General features: G+C 44.0%; 1 protein-coding gene across 3 annotated transcripts in view; it reads left to right on the top strand.

Annotated features, from left to right (window-relative positions):
* Window positions 1–16460, top strand: part of ctif (CBP80/20-dependent translation initiation factor) — a 442611-nt gene that overhangs the window by 398665 nt on the left and 27486 nt on the right. For all 3 annotated transcript variants that reach the window (XM_051929787.1, XM_051929786.1, XM_051929789.1), the window contains one exon: window positions 5911–6066. In XM_051929787.1, the coding sequence (XP_051785747.1) occupies window positions 5911–6066 (156 nt within the window). The remainder of the gene's footprint in view (window positions 1–5910; window positions 6067–16460) is intronic.

Raw genomic sequence — 16460 nt, 5'->3', positions numbered from 1 at the left:
TCAACACCCTGGCTGCGCCTAGAAATTCTGTCCATAAAAGTTATGAACAGAATCGGTGACAAAGGGCAGCCCTGGCGGAGTCCAACTCTCACTGGAAACGGGTTCGACTTACTGCCGGCAATGCGGACCAAGCTCTGGCACCGATCGTACAGGGACTGAACAGCCCTTATCAGGGGGGCCGGTACCCCATACTCTCGGAGTACCCCCCACAGGATTCCCCGAGGGACACGGTCGAATGCCTTTTCCAAGTCCACAAAACACATGTAGACTGGTTGGGCAAACTCCCATGCACCCTCCAGGACCCTGCTAAGGGTATAGAGCTGGTCCACTGTTCCGCGACCAGGACGAAAACCACACTGTTCCTCCTGAATCCGAGGTTCGACTATCCGACGGACCCTCCTCTCCAGGACCCCTGAATAGACTTTTCCAGGGAGGCTGAGGAGTGTGATCCCTCTGTAGTTGGAACACACCCTCCGGTCCCCCTTCTTAAAGAGGGGGACCACCACCCCGGTCTGCCAATCCAGAGGCACTGTCCCTGATGTCCATGCGATGTTGCAGAGGTGTGTCAACCAAGACAGTCCTACAACATCCAGAGCCTTGAGGAACTCCGGGCGTATCTCATCCACCCCCGGGGCCCTGCCACCAACGAGTCCGAGTCCCCAGGCTCTGCTTCCTCATTGGAAGGCATGTTAATGGGATTGAGGAGGTCTTTGAAGTACTCCCCCCACCGACCCACAACGTCCCGAGTCGAGGTCAGCAGCGCACCATCCCCACCATATACAGTGTTGACACTGCACTGCTTCCCCTTCCTGAGACGCCGGATGGTGGACCAGAATCTCCTCGAAGCCGTCCGAAAGTCATTCTCCATGGCCTCCCCAAACTCCTCCCACGCCCGAGTTTTTGCCTCAGCAACCACCGAAGCCGCATTCCGCTTGGCCTGCTGGTACCTATCAGCTGCCTCCAGGGTCCCACAGGACAAAAGGGTCCTGTAGGAATCCTTCTTCAGCTTGACGGCATCCTTCACCGCCGGTGTCCACCAACGGGTTCGGGGATTGCCGCCACGACAGGCACCGACCACCTTACGGCCACAGCTCCGGTCAGCCGCCTCAACAATAGAGGCACAGAACATGGCCCATTCGGACTCAATGTCCCCCACCTCCCTCGGGACGTGGTCGAAGTTCTGCCGGAGGTGGGAGTTGAAGCTGCTTCTGACAGGGGGCTCTGCCAGACGTTCCCAGCAGACCCTCACAACACGTTTGGGCCTACCAGGCCTGACCGGCATCCTCCTCCACCATCGAAGCCAACTCACCACCAGGTGATGATCAGTTGACAGCTCCGCCCCTCTCTTCACCCGAGTGTCCAAGACATGTGGCCGCAAGTCCGATGACACGACCACAAAGTCGATCGTCGAACTGAGGCCTAGGGTGTCCTGGTGCCAAGTGCACATATGAACACCCCTCTGCTTGAACATGGTGTTCATTATGGACAATCCGTGACGGGCACAGAAGTCCAATAACAAAACACCGCTCAGGTTCAGATCGGGGGGGCCATTCCTCCAAATCACGCCCTTCCAGGTCTCACTGTCATTGCCCACGTGAGCATTGAAGTCTCCCAGCAGAACGAGGGAGTCCCCAGAAGGTATGCCCTCTAGCACCCCCTCCAGGGACTCCAAAAAGGGTGGGTACTCCGAACTGCTGTTTGGTGCATACGCACAAACAACAGTTAGGACCCGTCCCCCCACCCGAAGGCGAAGGGAGGCTACCCTCTCGTCCACTGGGGTAAACCCCAATGTACAGGCTCCAAGTCGGGGGGCAATAAGTATACCCACACCTGCTCGGTGCCTCTCACCGGGGGCAACTCCAGAGTGGTAGAGAGTCCAGCCCCTCTCAAGGAGATTGGTTCCAGAGTCCAAGCTGTGCGTCGAGGTGAGTCCGACTATATCTAGCCGGAACCTCTCAACTTCGCGCACTAGCTCAGGCTCCTTCCCCTTCAGAGAGGTGACATTCCACGTCCCAAGAGCCAGCTTCTGTAGCCGAGGATCGGACCGCCAAGGTCCCCGCCATCGGCCACCACCCAACTCACACTGCACCCGACCTCCTTGGCCCCTCCCATAGGTGGTGAGCCCATGGGAAGGGGGACCCACGTTGCCTCTTCGGGCTGTGCCCGGCCGAGCCCCATGGGTGCAGGCCCGGCCACCAGGTGCTCGCCATCGAGCCCTACCTCCAGGCCTGGCTCCAGAGTGGGGCCCCGGTGACCCGCGTCCGGGCAAGGGAAAACGCCGTCCAAAATTGTTTTTCATCATAGGAGGTTTGTTTAACCGCTCTTTGTCTCATCCCTCACCTAGGACCAGTTTGCCTTGGGTGGCCCTACCAGGGGCATAAAGCCCCGGACAACAGAGCTCCTAGGATCATTGGGACCCGCAAACCCCTCCACCACGATAAGGTGGCGGTTAAAGGAGGGGCAATACAATATAATACATTGCAATATAATACAGTACAATAAAATACAATATAAAATAATACAGTACAATATAATACAATGCAATACAATACATTACAATACAGTACAATGCAATATAATACAATACAGTACAATGCAGTACAATACAATATAATATAATACAATGCAGTACAGTACAATGCAATACAATACAATATAATGCAATACAATACAATGCAATACAATACAATACAGTACAATGCAATACAATATAATACAGTACAATAAAATACAATACAATCAAATACAGTACAATGCAATATAATACAATAGAATACAATGCAATACAATACAATACAGTACAATGCAATACAATATAATACAGTACAATAAAATACAATACAATCAAATACAGTACAATGCAATATAATACAATAGAATACAATGCAGTACAATACAATACAATATAATATAATACAATGCAAGACAATATAATGCAATGCAATACAATACAATACAATTTATTTTTGTATAGCCCAAAATCAGACAAGTGCCGCAATGGGCTTTAACAGGCCCTACCTTTTGACAGCCCCCCAGCCTTGACTCTCTAAGAAGACAAGGAAAAACTCCCAAAAAAACCTTGTAGGGAAAAAAGATTGGAAGAAACCTCAGGAAAGGCAGTTCACAGAGAGACCCCTTCCCAGGTTGGTTAGGCGTGCAATGGGTGTCAAAAAAAAGGGGCTGATACAATACAATACACAGAACAGAACACAAGTCATCCTCAATACAGTATAATAGAGCAATAGAAATATTACAGAATTTAACAGGAGATGATATCCCATAATAGGATTTGGATTTGTTCAGAGTCCTGGAGACCTCAGCCATCAAGCTGCCTCCCCCTATTGGCCATTCAACGGCTGAGCCAGCCAATCCGATGAAAGGACCCCTCTACCCAACGATTCCTGTGATCCTCCATCAGAGATGACTTTTCCTTAGGCTGGCAGAAAAACTTGGCAGGTGGGTCGTGGCACCAAGTGCCAGATTTGAGTACCGAGAAGAGAAACAGAACAGGTGAGGGTTAGTAACAAATTCTAACTGTCATGTTACTTATGTTTTAGTGCTAATGACTAACAACAGAGATGCAGTCTGTACAGTTCATCAGCAGCTCTAGTCAGGGTGTACTAAACTGAAGTGGTGAGTCTTCAGCCGGGATTTGAAAGCTGAGACCGAAGGGGCATCTCTTATAGTAGCAGAAAAACCATTCCACAGTTTAGGGACCCCCTGTAACTAAAAGCTCAACCTCCCACTGTTATTTTATTAACCTGCCTTTCTTCTTGGCCGTTCAGTACAACCAGGTAATGAATCAAGTACTATCCCAGTGGGGACACCAACCCATGCCTGCCGTCCTTTATATCACCTTAATAATTAAAGATAAATCAAATTGAGCTTTTGAGCCTGCATAACTTGGCGATGTAGAAGATCGATGATGTCCAACATTACAAAACACCTACAAGATAAACACATTCAAAACAAAAGAGTGTTTAGTGTTGTTGGCCAGTCTTGAAATGAATGGATGTTATTCTGTGTGGGAGAAACACTGTCAGCCTTTTTGGGGGTGTTGAGGCTGACCCCGTTGAATAAACCGTGAAAATCGGCCCCCACATTGGTCCTTCAAGATTACCAGCGGCCCGCTCTTGTTCTTTTCAGTATTCTGCTTGTCTATCAGATGTAGCCTCCTCGTTGAGAACAGGGTCCTCGATTTCAGTTGGCTCCTGATCACGTCTCTTCAGGGGTTGAAAGGGCGAGGCAGGAAGTCACGTCACTGGTCGTCCCGAATGTCATCCTCTGCTACAAAGGGAGAGGTGATTGACCACAAGTTCTCAATGGGATTATGAAGGTCTGGGGAGTTTTCTGGCCATAGACTCCAAATTTCATTTTTTGTTACCTGAGCCACTTAGTTGTCACTTTTGCCTTATGGCCCGGTGCTCCATCATGCAGGCAAAGGCATTGTGGGTCACCAAACTGTTCTTGGATGGTTGGGAGAAGTTGCTCTCGAGGATGTTTTGGTGCCATTCTTCATTCATGGCTGTGTTCTTAGGCCAAATTGTGAGTGAGCCCACTGGCTGAGAAGTAACCCTAGGTGACATGAATGGTCTCAGGATGCTTTACTGTTGACATGACACAGGACTGATGTTAGCGCCGCAAACCTTTTTTTCTCCAGACAATCGCGAAGGGGATTCATCAGAGACAATGACTTTACCCCAGCAGTCCTCAGCAGTCCAATCCCAGAATATCAGTCTGTCTCTGATGTTTTTCTTGGCTTCTTTGCTGCCCTTCTTTACACCCACCAGGCCATCCATCCTCCAAAAGTCACACCTGCCTTCTGACAGTCCTGAGGAAGCTCTGCCCTGGTAGTGCCCACAGCTGAATCACCTTCAGGAGATTCTCCTGGCACTTGTTGGACTTTCTTGGGCGCCCTGAAGCCCTCACCTCTCTATTGTAACTCAATCAGCGTGACAGAGTGACCTCCAGCCTTGTCCTCGTCGACGCTCTCACTGTGTGAACGAGAGGATCACTGAAGTGACGTCAGCAGGTGCTTTGGTGGCAGGGTTGACATGCAGTGGTGTTTTGGGATGAAGTTCATTTTCAAGGCAAAGGCGGACTTTATAATTAAGTTCATTGTCTGATGATTCTTCAGAACATTCTGGAGTAGACGCCAATGGCCATCATAAAAACTGAGGCAGCAAATTTTGTGAAAATTCATATTTGTTGTTTTATCAAAACTTTTGGCCACTACTGGATGTGTGAGGTTAATTAGCATACTTTATATATGGACATTCCAGGGTGGTGTTCAAGGCACGTTCACGTACACACATTTACAAGGTGATTGTGGATTCTAAATTGTGTAGAAATGTGCAGACGCCCGGTTTTATATATTTGATTTTTTTTTAAGCATTTGTAATTTTCCTGTTTTTGTGGTGGGTGCATATCTGCATGCTCAGATCCAAGAAAACTTTTATAAATGAGGCCCCAGATCTCTAGCTGTCTCCTCATGGAAGAATGCACATCACCTTAAACTCAAGCTTTCAAACTGACATTTTGAATTTGCCTTTCCGAATCTCCTTCCTCAGGTTTGTCTCTAAGCATTGCCCACGGAGGACGTCACCCACCCTTTACTGTCAGTCACGGTCAGGAATCACTTTCATTCGTCGAATGGATTTCCTCAATGAGCCAATCCTGTCGTTTCTTTCTTTGTAACACTGAGGTGATTCAACTCTTCCTCACTGATTTTGTCGTGCAATTCCATGTTCAGAACCCCCCTCCACCCCCCTTGGTGGGGCTTCCTTCAGCTGCTGTCAGACCTCACCATGTCCTCCTGCTCGACTGGTGTGCTCTCTTCTCTGTACGAAATCGTAATGCAATGGTATACTGTCCACGTTCAGTGAAGCTCTGTCTCTTATTCTGTTGCAGAATGACTTTACGAAAAGGGATGAGCTGCAGCAGTCGGACGTCGAGCACTGGCTTGGCTTCATCACGTTCCTCTGTGAAGTCTTCGGTACCATGAGGAGCAGTTCGGGCGAACCCTTCAGAGTGCTTGTGTGCCCCATTTATGCCTGCCTCAGGGAGGTGAGTGCGTCTCGGTGGGCATGAGGGGAAATTATTAGTACTTTAATTGACCATGATAGTAGAATGTTATAAGGCAAACTGTGAAAGACGTTCTATCTATCTATCTATCTATCTACTCAACTGGGAATGAAAAGTATTGGTGGGCATCAACAACGTTCTTATTATTGTGTGGAGTAGGAGGAGTGTAAAGGGGGAGTAGTGGTGGTCTTTTGTTTTAGTCTGAAATTTGGCTTTATGTTATTTGATTGTGTATATTGTTAATATTTTATCTTCACAATAAAGGTCATAGGCGGCATGGTGGCACAGTGGGTAGCGCTGCTGCCTCGCAGTTGGGAGATCTGGGAACCTGGGTTCACTTCCTGGGTCCTCCCTGCGTGGAGTTTGCATGTTCTCCCTGTGTCTGCGTGGGTTTCCTCCGAGCGCTCCGGTTTCCTCCCACAGTCCAAAGACATGCAGGTTAGGTGGATTGGCGATTCTAAATTGACCCTAGTGTGTGCTTGGTGTGTGGGTGTGTTTGTGTGTGTCCTGCGGTGGGTTGGCACCCTGCCCGGGATTGGTTCCCTGCCTTGTGCCCTGTGTTGGCTGGGATTGGCTCCAGCAGACCCCCGTGACCCTGTGTTTGGATTCAGCGGGTTGAAAAATGGATGGATGGATAAAGGTCATATCTTTATCTTTATGTTTACAATAAAGGTCATTTTAGAAAAAAAAATATCTATCTATCTATCATATAGTGCCTTTCCTATCTATCTATCTATCTATCTATCTATCTATTATATAGTGCCTTTCATATCTATCTATCTATCTATCATATAGTGCCTTTCCTGTCTATCTATCTATCTATCTATCTATCTATCTATCTATTATATAGTGCCTTTCATATCTATCTATCTATCTATCTATCTATCTATCTATCTATCTATCTATCTATCATATAGTGTCTTTCCTGTTTATCTATCTATCTATCTATCTATCTATCTATCTATCTATTATATAGTGCCTTTCATATCTATCTATCTATCTATCATATAGTGCCTTTCCTGTCTATCTATCTATCTATCTATCTATCTATCTATCTATCTATCTATCTATCTATCTATCTATTATATAGTGCCTTTCATATCTATCTATCTATCTATCTATCTATCTATCTATCATATAGTGTCTTTCCTGTTTATCTATCTATCTATCTATCTATCTATCTATCTATCTATCTATCTATCTATCTATTATATAGTGCCTTTCATATCTATCTATCTATCTATCATATAGTGCCTTTCCTGTCTATCTATCTATCTATCTATCTATCTATCTATCTATCTATCTATCTATCTATCTATCTATTATATAGTGCCTTTCATATCTATCTATCTATCTATCTATCTATCTATTTATCTATCTATTATATAGTGCCTTTCATATCTATCTATCTATCTATCTATCTATCTATCTATCTATCTATCTATCTATTATATAGTACCTTACCTATCTATCTATCTATCTATCTATCTATCTATCTATCTATCTATCTATCTGTCTGTCTGTCTGTCTGTCTGTCTGTCTGTCTGTCTGTCTGTCTATTATATAGTGCCTTTCATATCTATCTATCTATCTATCTATCTATCTATCTATCTATCTATCTATTATATAGTACCTTACCTATCTATCTATCTATCTATCTATCTATCTATCTATCTATCTATTATATAGTGCCTTTCATATCTATCTATCTATCTATCTATCATATAGTGCCTTTCCTGTCTATCTATCTATCTATCTATCTATCTATCTATCTATCTATCTATCTATCTATCTATCTATCTATCTATAATATAGTGCCTTTCATATCTATCTATCTATCTATCTATCTATCTATCTATCATATAGTGTCTTTCCTGTTTATCTATCTATCTATCTATCTATCTATCTATCTATCTATCTATCTATCTATCTATCTATCTATCTATTATATAGTGCCTTTCATATCTATCTATCTATCATATAGTGCCTTTCCTGTCTATCTATCTATCTATCTATCTATCTATCTATCTATCTATCTATCTATCTATCTATCTATCTATCTATCTATCTATCTATCTATCTATTATATAGTGCATTTCATATCTATCTATCTATCTATCTATCTATCTATCTATCTATCTATCTATCATATAGTGTCTTTCCTGTTTACCTATCTATCTATCTATCTATCTATCTATCTATCTATTACAGTGGTGTGAAAAACTATTTGCCCCCTTCCTGATTTCTTATTCTTTTGCATGTTTGTCACACAAAATGTTTCTGATCATCAAACACATTTAACCATTAGTCAAATATAACACAAGTAAACACAAAATGCAGTTTTTAAATGATGGTTTTTATTATTTAGGGAGAAAAAAAATCCAAACCTACATGGCCCTGTGTGAAAAAGTAATTGCCCCCTTGTTAAAAAATAACCTAACTGTGGTGTATCACACCTGAGTTCAATTTCCGTAGCCACCCCCAGGCCTGATTACTGCCACACCTGTTTCAATCAAGAAATCACTTAAATAGGAGCTGCCTGACACAGAGAAGTAGACCAAAAGCACCTCAAAAGCTAGACATCATGCCAAGATCCAAAGAAATTCAGGAACAAATGAGAACAGAAGTAATTGAGATCTATCAGTCTGGTAAAGGTTATAAAGCCATTTCTAAAGCTTTGGGACTCCAGCGAACCACAGTGAGAGCCATTATCCACAAATGGCAAAAACATGGAACAGTGGTGAACCTTCCCAGGAGTGGCCGGCCGACCAAAATTACCCCAAGAGCGCAGAGACGACTCATCCGAGAGGTCACAAAAGACCCCAGGACAACGTCTAAAGAACTGCAGGCCTCACTTGCCTCAATTAAGGTCAGTGTTCACGACTCCACCATAAGAAAGAGACTGGGCAAAAACGGCCTGCATGGCAGATGTCCAAGACGCAAACCATTGTTAAGCAAAAAGAACATTAGGGCTCGTCTCAATTTTGCTAAGAAACATTTCAATGATTGCCAAGACTTTTGGGAAAATACCTTGTGGACTGATGAGACAAAAGTTGAACTTTTTGGAAGGCAAATGTCCCGTTACATCTGGCGTAAAAGGAACACAGCATTTCAGAAAAAGAACATCATACCAACAGTAAAATATGGTGGTGGTAGTGTGATGGTCTGGGGTTGTTTTGCTGCTTCAGGACCTGGAAGGCTTGCTGTGATAGATGGAACCATGAATTCTACTGTCTACCAAAAAATCCTGAAGGAGAATGTCCGGCCATCTGTTCGTCAACTCAAACTGAAGCGATCTTGGGTGCTGCAACAGGACAATGACCCAAAACACACCAGCAAATCCACCTCTGAATGGCTGAAGAAAAACAAAATGAAGACTTTGGAGTGACCTAGTCAAAGTCCTGACCTGAATCCAATTGAGATGCTATGGCATGACCTTAAAAAGGCGGTTCATGCTAGAAAACCCTCAAATAAAGCTGAATTACAACAATTTTGCAAAGATGAGTGGGCCAAAATTCCTCCAGAGCGCTGTAAAAGACTCATTGCAAGTTATCGCAAACGCTTGATTGCAGTTATTGCTGCTAAGGGTGGCCCAACCAGTTATTAGGTTCAGGGGGCAATTACTTTTTCACACAGGGCCATGTAGGTTTGGATTTTTTTTTCTCCCTAAATAATAAAAACCACCATTTACAAACTGCATTTTGTGTTTACTTGTGTTATATTTGACTAATGGTTAAATGTGTTTGATGATCAGAAACATTTTGTGTGACAAACATGCAAAAGAATAAGAAATCAGGAAGGGGGAAAATAGTTTTTCACACCACTGTATATAGTGCCTTTCATATCTATCTATCTATCATATAGTGCCTTTCCTGTCTATCTATCTATCTATCTATCTATCTATCTATCTATCTATCTATCTATCTATCTATCTATCTATCTATCTATTATATAGTGCCTTTCATATCTATCTATCTATCTATCTATCTATCTATCTATCTATCTATCTATCTATCTATCTATCTATCTATCTATCTATCATATAGTGCCACTTCTTTAGCTCATATCCCTCCACACCCACGGTGGAAATCAAAGCTACCATCGCTCCCAGTCAGTCCACACTGCCACCAGTAATCAGTGACTGCGTGTCACTTTGAGGTGACGCCACTCACTCTGTCACTTCCAGAGCCAGTCCATATTGAAAATAATAATTGGTGAATGGCAATATGTGAAAGTGGGACTAGAATACACACTGGGGTGGGCGACTGTGTGGCACAGCATGATGGGATACGTAAGTAGAGAAGCGGGGGGGTACTTCTCCTAGATATATTAATTATAATTTGCTCACACTGTCTCATCTGCCGTTTAAAGAATGAAGAAGAAAAAACAAAAATTGTACCACCCAACAAAGTCTTTTTTAAGCAATACCTTAAATAAAATCAGAGTTATAATTAAGTAGTACAAAAAATAAAAAAAAAAGAATGAACGCTTAATTGCCTTCCCAGCAGGTTCGGTAATTACATGGGGCTTCCTCGAAGGGGAAAATGGGATTCAGCCAACCACAGACTGGCAGGTTAGATGAACTGGTGCATCTACTGTGTGTGTATGTGTTTGATTGGCACCCAGTCCAGAGTTTGCTCCTGCCTTGTGCCCGATGCTTGCTGGGTTGGCTCCAGCTGCACCGTGGCACTAACCCAGGATGAGTGGGTTATGAAGACGGAGGGATGGAGGGCTGGATTGTGTATGAAAGTATGTGCCACCATCGTGTCAAGGTGCTCTAGCCACATTAAACGGGTGCCACAGGACTCACATTATTGTAGTGTGCCAGGGGCTGCACCATGTGTGAGAAAGTCAGATGCGCACCAACTGAAACTGACATGGGTTTGAGCACACTGTCTATCAGATGTCTGTCATTATTATCAATATAATGGCCAACGCTGGCTGATGAAACCACCGTCCAGTCCTTTGGACGTTTGTGACAAACTTACACTTTGTCTCCTTTATTTCCCCATTGTCGTCACTCAGCCGTTCTCCAAAAACAGACAAATAGACGCAGAGCTTATTATTCTAATATAGTCCATGAAAACGCGCTCCCACCTGACAAACGCTGCTCTACACCTCGACATCTACTACATCTAATTGGGGAACAAAGTTAAAAAAAACAACATTGATTACAAAATGGATAATTACATTTGTTAAAAGGCACGATGAGTCAGTTCCTTAGCTAAAATATCACCCTGATGTGCAAGGAAAACGATTGTCTTACCGGAACTGCCTGATGTGCACTTGGGGAGGCCTCCTGGCGAACCTCCCTTACTCATAACCCCCAAATTAACAACGATAAAGTGTCATTACAAATGAAAAACACACAGTGAATCACACATAATTATTGGGTACCGTTCTGTACGGGAAACAGGGACAAGAGGAATCCCTGTGATTTCAGTTTGTCTGCGTTTCCTCTGTGGGTTGGGTATATAAAAAAAAAAAAAACATTATTTGGGAACTGAAATCAGATCATCTGAACAGACAGAGACCTAGAATTCAGAAAAAGTGAGAACAACAACAACGGCCGGCCGAGCTCCCCGGGGCAGGATCTGCTTAAGCTCCACACTCCCTCGGTAATGGCAGACGTCTTTACTAAATTATACATTCGTGGAGGCGGAAGGAAAGGAAACACGTCCTTAGAACAACGGCGCTGAACCGTCTTGGTACGGCAGGACCCTTCTGGCACAGGGGCACAGCAATCCTGGGCATCAGATGGAGCACAGAAAACTATTGGGGCTAGCAAAGGGGGACAGTCAGTGGACGATGGGGCCTGGACACCTGAAGGCTTTGCTGATTTCACTTTGAACAGGGAAGGGTCTTCATGGGGACAAAGGGAAATACCTGAGGACGGGCAAGTGGGACCTAAAATAAATATGGAAATGGATGGATAGATAGATAGATAGATAGATAGATAGATAGATAGATAGATAGATAGATAGATAGATAGATAGATAGATAGATAGATAGATAGATAGATAGATAGATAGATAGATAGATAAGGCACTATTTGATAGATAGATAGATAGATAGATAGATAGATAGATAGATAGATAGATAGATAGATAGATAGATAGATAGATAGATAGATAGATAGATAGATAGATAGATAAGGCACTATATGATAGATAGATAGATAGATAGATAGATAGATAGATAGATAGATAGATAGATAGATAGATAGATAGATAGATAGATAGATAAGGCACTATATGATAGATAGATAGATAGATAGATAGATAGATAGATAGATAGATAGATAGATAGATAGATAGATAGATAGATAGATAGATAGATAAGGCACTATATGATAGATAGATAGATAGATAGATAGATAGATAGATAGATAGATAGATAGATAGATAGATAGATAGATAGATAGATAGATAGATAGATAGATAAGGCACTGCATATGTCTCTGTTACTGTATATGCCATTTCATATTAGATTTGAGAAAAGCAGTGTTAATGTTTGTGATATGCCTTCTGTTTAAATGGAGGGTGCAATGTATATGGCTCTGTTATATTCCATTTGGTATGGGATTCATAACCGCAGTGCGTGACGTATGGCCAGGGTCCATGCCTGGCCGGGAAGCCCCTTCACCACATCTGTCAGGGGGACAAGGGTGGGAAGCCCAGTATCTCCCCCTGGACGCTAGATGGCAGCTTCCTTGGGTTGCAGCGGTGCCTCAGACTCCCCCAGGGCTTCATGGGGGTTGGAGTTCTGTGCAGTGCTGTGGAGTTCTGCAGGCTCCGCCAGAGGGTGCTGCAGCAGGAGCTACTTGCCCCTTTTGTGCACTGGTTTCGCCTTACCCGGAAGTGCAGCCGGATGTCGCCAATCAAGTACCTGGAGTACCCAATTAAAAGGAGCCAGCGACCACCATTCAGCGGCCAGAGTCGGGTGGAGGAGGACAAGGTTGCCTGCAGGGAGTGGTGGTGCCAGAGAGAGAGAGAAGAAGAGTGCTTTGCTTTACTTGTGTGCTTAGTGCTTGGAACTGTGTTGTGTCTGTGGGTATGGGGAAGGCCTCCCGTGTCCAATCTGTGTCGGGTCGGGCGCTTTATAGCGCCTTTTCTTACAAGTGTTAATGTTTGTTATGCGCCACCTTTTGGTATGACAAATGCAATGCATTTTTTACTTCAAACATTGGTGATGTGCCATCTGTTGGAATGAAAAGTGCATTGCATATGTCTCTGTTATATGCCATTTCATATTAGATTTGGGAAAACGAGTGATAATGTTTGTGATGTACCGTCTGTGGGAATGACAATTGCAATGTGTTTGTCTCCGTTATATGCCATTTGACATGGGATTCATATAAGCAGTGTTAATGTTTATGGTGCACCATCTGTTGGAATGACAAATGCCTCACATTTTTTTCCAAAAAAATGTTTGTGATGCCCCATCTTTTGGAGTGACAGAGACATAGCAACCACACAGAGTCAGAGACTCTTGTCCTTTTATTAAGGTGGATGTGTCATTACTGTTTTATTTTCCTGGAAGACAACAGGCAGTAGAAAGGCGTCTCTGTGTAGACGTGTTACAGATGTAGTATAGATGTAGTAGTTAAGCATTTATTTATAATAAAACTAAATTATGTTTGAAGAGGAAAGAATGGAAAAGGAGGGCAATTGGTATCAGAGACTTTACTGTTACCTATTGCTTTTAAATCCTAAAAACAAAGGTGACCATTTCTTTACTGCTCAGGTGAGGGGCATAGGCTTGACTGAACAAATATCCCCACCTAGGTGTAAAGTACACATTCATTCACAGGCCACCATACAAACGTGGGGTCTTTTAGTTTGCTTAAACTCTCTTTATAGGTCAGATGGAGTTGGCTGCACTCACTCTTACATTCCACCACACATTTTTCTTTTCTCCAGAGGCCAAGACTGTAATTTACTAGAATATCACAACTCGCTAATTATCCTGTGAGGTTCAGGAGGTCTTTGCTGTTTTGCAGGGTCGCTAAAAGGAGAGACTTTGTACAAATTGAAACAGATTGTGTCTTCTGCTTATTGTGCTGCTCCACACATGCCAATTATGCCACTTCAGAGTCCAGGCGTGCCCTGAATAACTGGGCCCCCAGAACCCCACCCTTCACGGTATCGGCATCTAAAGAATGACTAATTACGTGTTAATTATCCTCGCCAGAATACCTTTAACAAAAACATCACGCTGCCGGGAGGTACAGTAGTTGTTTCCCCACTGACTGAAAACCCTGCGGCCGCAGAACACACTTGGCCAACTGGCTAATTAATGAGGTGGGTGGACCCTCGGCAGGTCTAGGATAATAAATGAAAGAGAATGGAATAGTGGCGTTAAAAAGGAACATCTTTACGAGTGCACATGTCACTGGGTCCTCATTAAGGGTCAAATAGGCACAGACCGAGGACTTGTACTGTGCATTACCGTGTACACCTTTGGTTCGATATACACTGATGAGCACAAACATTCCGAGCACTCCCATATGAAGCGAATGACATCTCGTAACCACAGCCCACGTCACCCTCAGGGGTAAATGACAGAAGGTAGTCGACATGTGGAATGAACAAGATGTGGGCAGGTGTAATGACGTGGATGACTTTTTGACTCGGGCCAAATCAATACAGCCAGACCACTGGGTCAGAACAAACTGGCAAGGCCATGGTGAGCACCTACCAACAGTGGCCCAAGGGGGGTGGAATAACCACAAAACATTGGCAAGGTGTTGGGCACCCAAGACTCACTGATGCAAGAGGTCACTATCTGGTCAAACCAAGAGACGAGCTATAATGGTGCAAATAAAAAGGGGAAGAGTGTCTGATTGTCTGTCTGTGAGTCCTGCCAATTGCTATGTCTCTGTCATACCAAAAGATTTTTCATCACAAACTTTTTTAGTAGTAAAATGCACTGCATTTGTCATTCCAACAGATGGCGCATCACAGACATTAATGAATCTTTTATGAATTCCATACCAAATAGCATATAACAGACACATATGTGTTGCATTTGTCACTCCAACAGATGGCACATGACAAACATCCATCCATCCATCCATTTTCCAACCCGCTGAATCCGAACACAGGGTCACGGGGGTCTGCTGGAGCCAATCCCAGCCAACACAGGGCACAAGGCAGGGAACCAATCCAGGGCAGGGTGCCAACCCACCGCAGGACACACACAAACACACCCACACACCAAGCACACACTAGGGACAATTTAGAAACGCCAATCCACCTAACCTGCATGTCTTTGGACTGTGGGAGGAAACCGGAGCGCCCGGAGGAAACCCACGCAGACACGGGGAGAACATGCAAACTCCACACAGGGAGGACCCGGGAAGCGAACCCGGGTCCCCAGGTCTCCCAACTGCGAGGCAGCAGCGCTACCCACTGCGCCACCGTGCCGCCCCATGACAAACATTATAATAATAAAATGCATTGCATTTATCATTTCAACAAATGGCGCCTCACAAACATTAACACTGCTTTTACAAGTTCCATAATAAAAATGGCACATGACAAAGATATGTGCATTGCATTTGCCATTCCAACAGATGGCACATAACATCACAGACATTAAAAAATCTTTTATGAATTCCATACCAAATGGCATATAACAGGGCGGCACGGTGGCGCAGTGGGTAGCGCTGCTGCCTCGCAGTTGGGAGACCTGGGGACCTGGGTTCGCTTCCCGGACCCTCCCATCATGGAGTTTGCATGTTCTCCCCGTGTCTGCGTGGGTTTCCTCCCACAGTCCAAAGACATGCAGGTTAGGTGGATTGGCGATTCTAAATTGGCCCTAGTGTGTGCTTGGTGTGTGGCTGTGTTTGTGTCTGTCCTGCAGTGGGTTGGCACCCTGCCCGGGATTGGTTCCTGCCTTGTGCCCTGTGTTGGCTGGGATTGGCTCCAGCAGACCTCTGTGACCCTGTGTTTGAATTCAGCGGGTTGGAAAATGGATGGATGGATGGCATATAACAGAGACATACTGTATGTATTGCATTTGTCACTCCAATAGATGGCACATGACAAACATTAACACTGCTTTTACAAATTTCATAATAAAAATGACATATAACAAAGACATGTGAATTGCATTTGTTATTTCAACAGATGGTACAATACAAACATTGTAATAATCAGATGCATTGCATTTGTCACAAACATTATAATAATAAAATGCATTGCATTTGTCATTCCAACAGATGGTGCATCACAAACATTAACACTGCTTTTACAAATCCCATAATAAAAATGGAATATAACAGAGACATGTGTGTTGCATTTGGCATTCCAACAGATGGCACATCACAAACACACTGCTTTTACAAATCCCATACCAAATGTCATATAACA

Source organism: Erpetoichthys calabaricus, chromosome 7, assembly GCF_900747795.2.
Source record: "Erpetoichthys calabaricus chromosome 7, fErpCal1.3, whole genome shotgun sequence".
Lineage (NCBI taxonomy): Eukaryota > Metazoa > Chordata > Cladistia > Polypteriformes > Polypteridae > Erpetoichthys > Erpetoichthys calabaricus.
The sequence above is the reverse complement of the archived record's forward strand: the minus strand, read 5'-3'. Positions and strand labels throughout refer to the sequence as shown.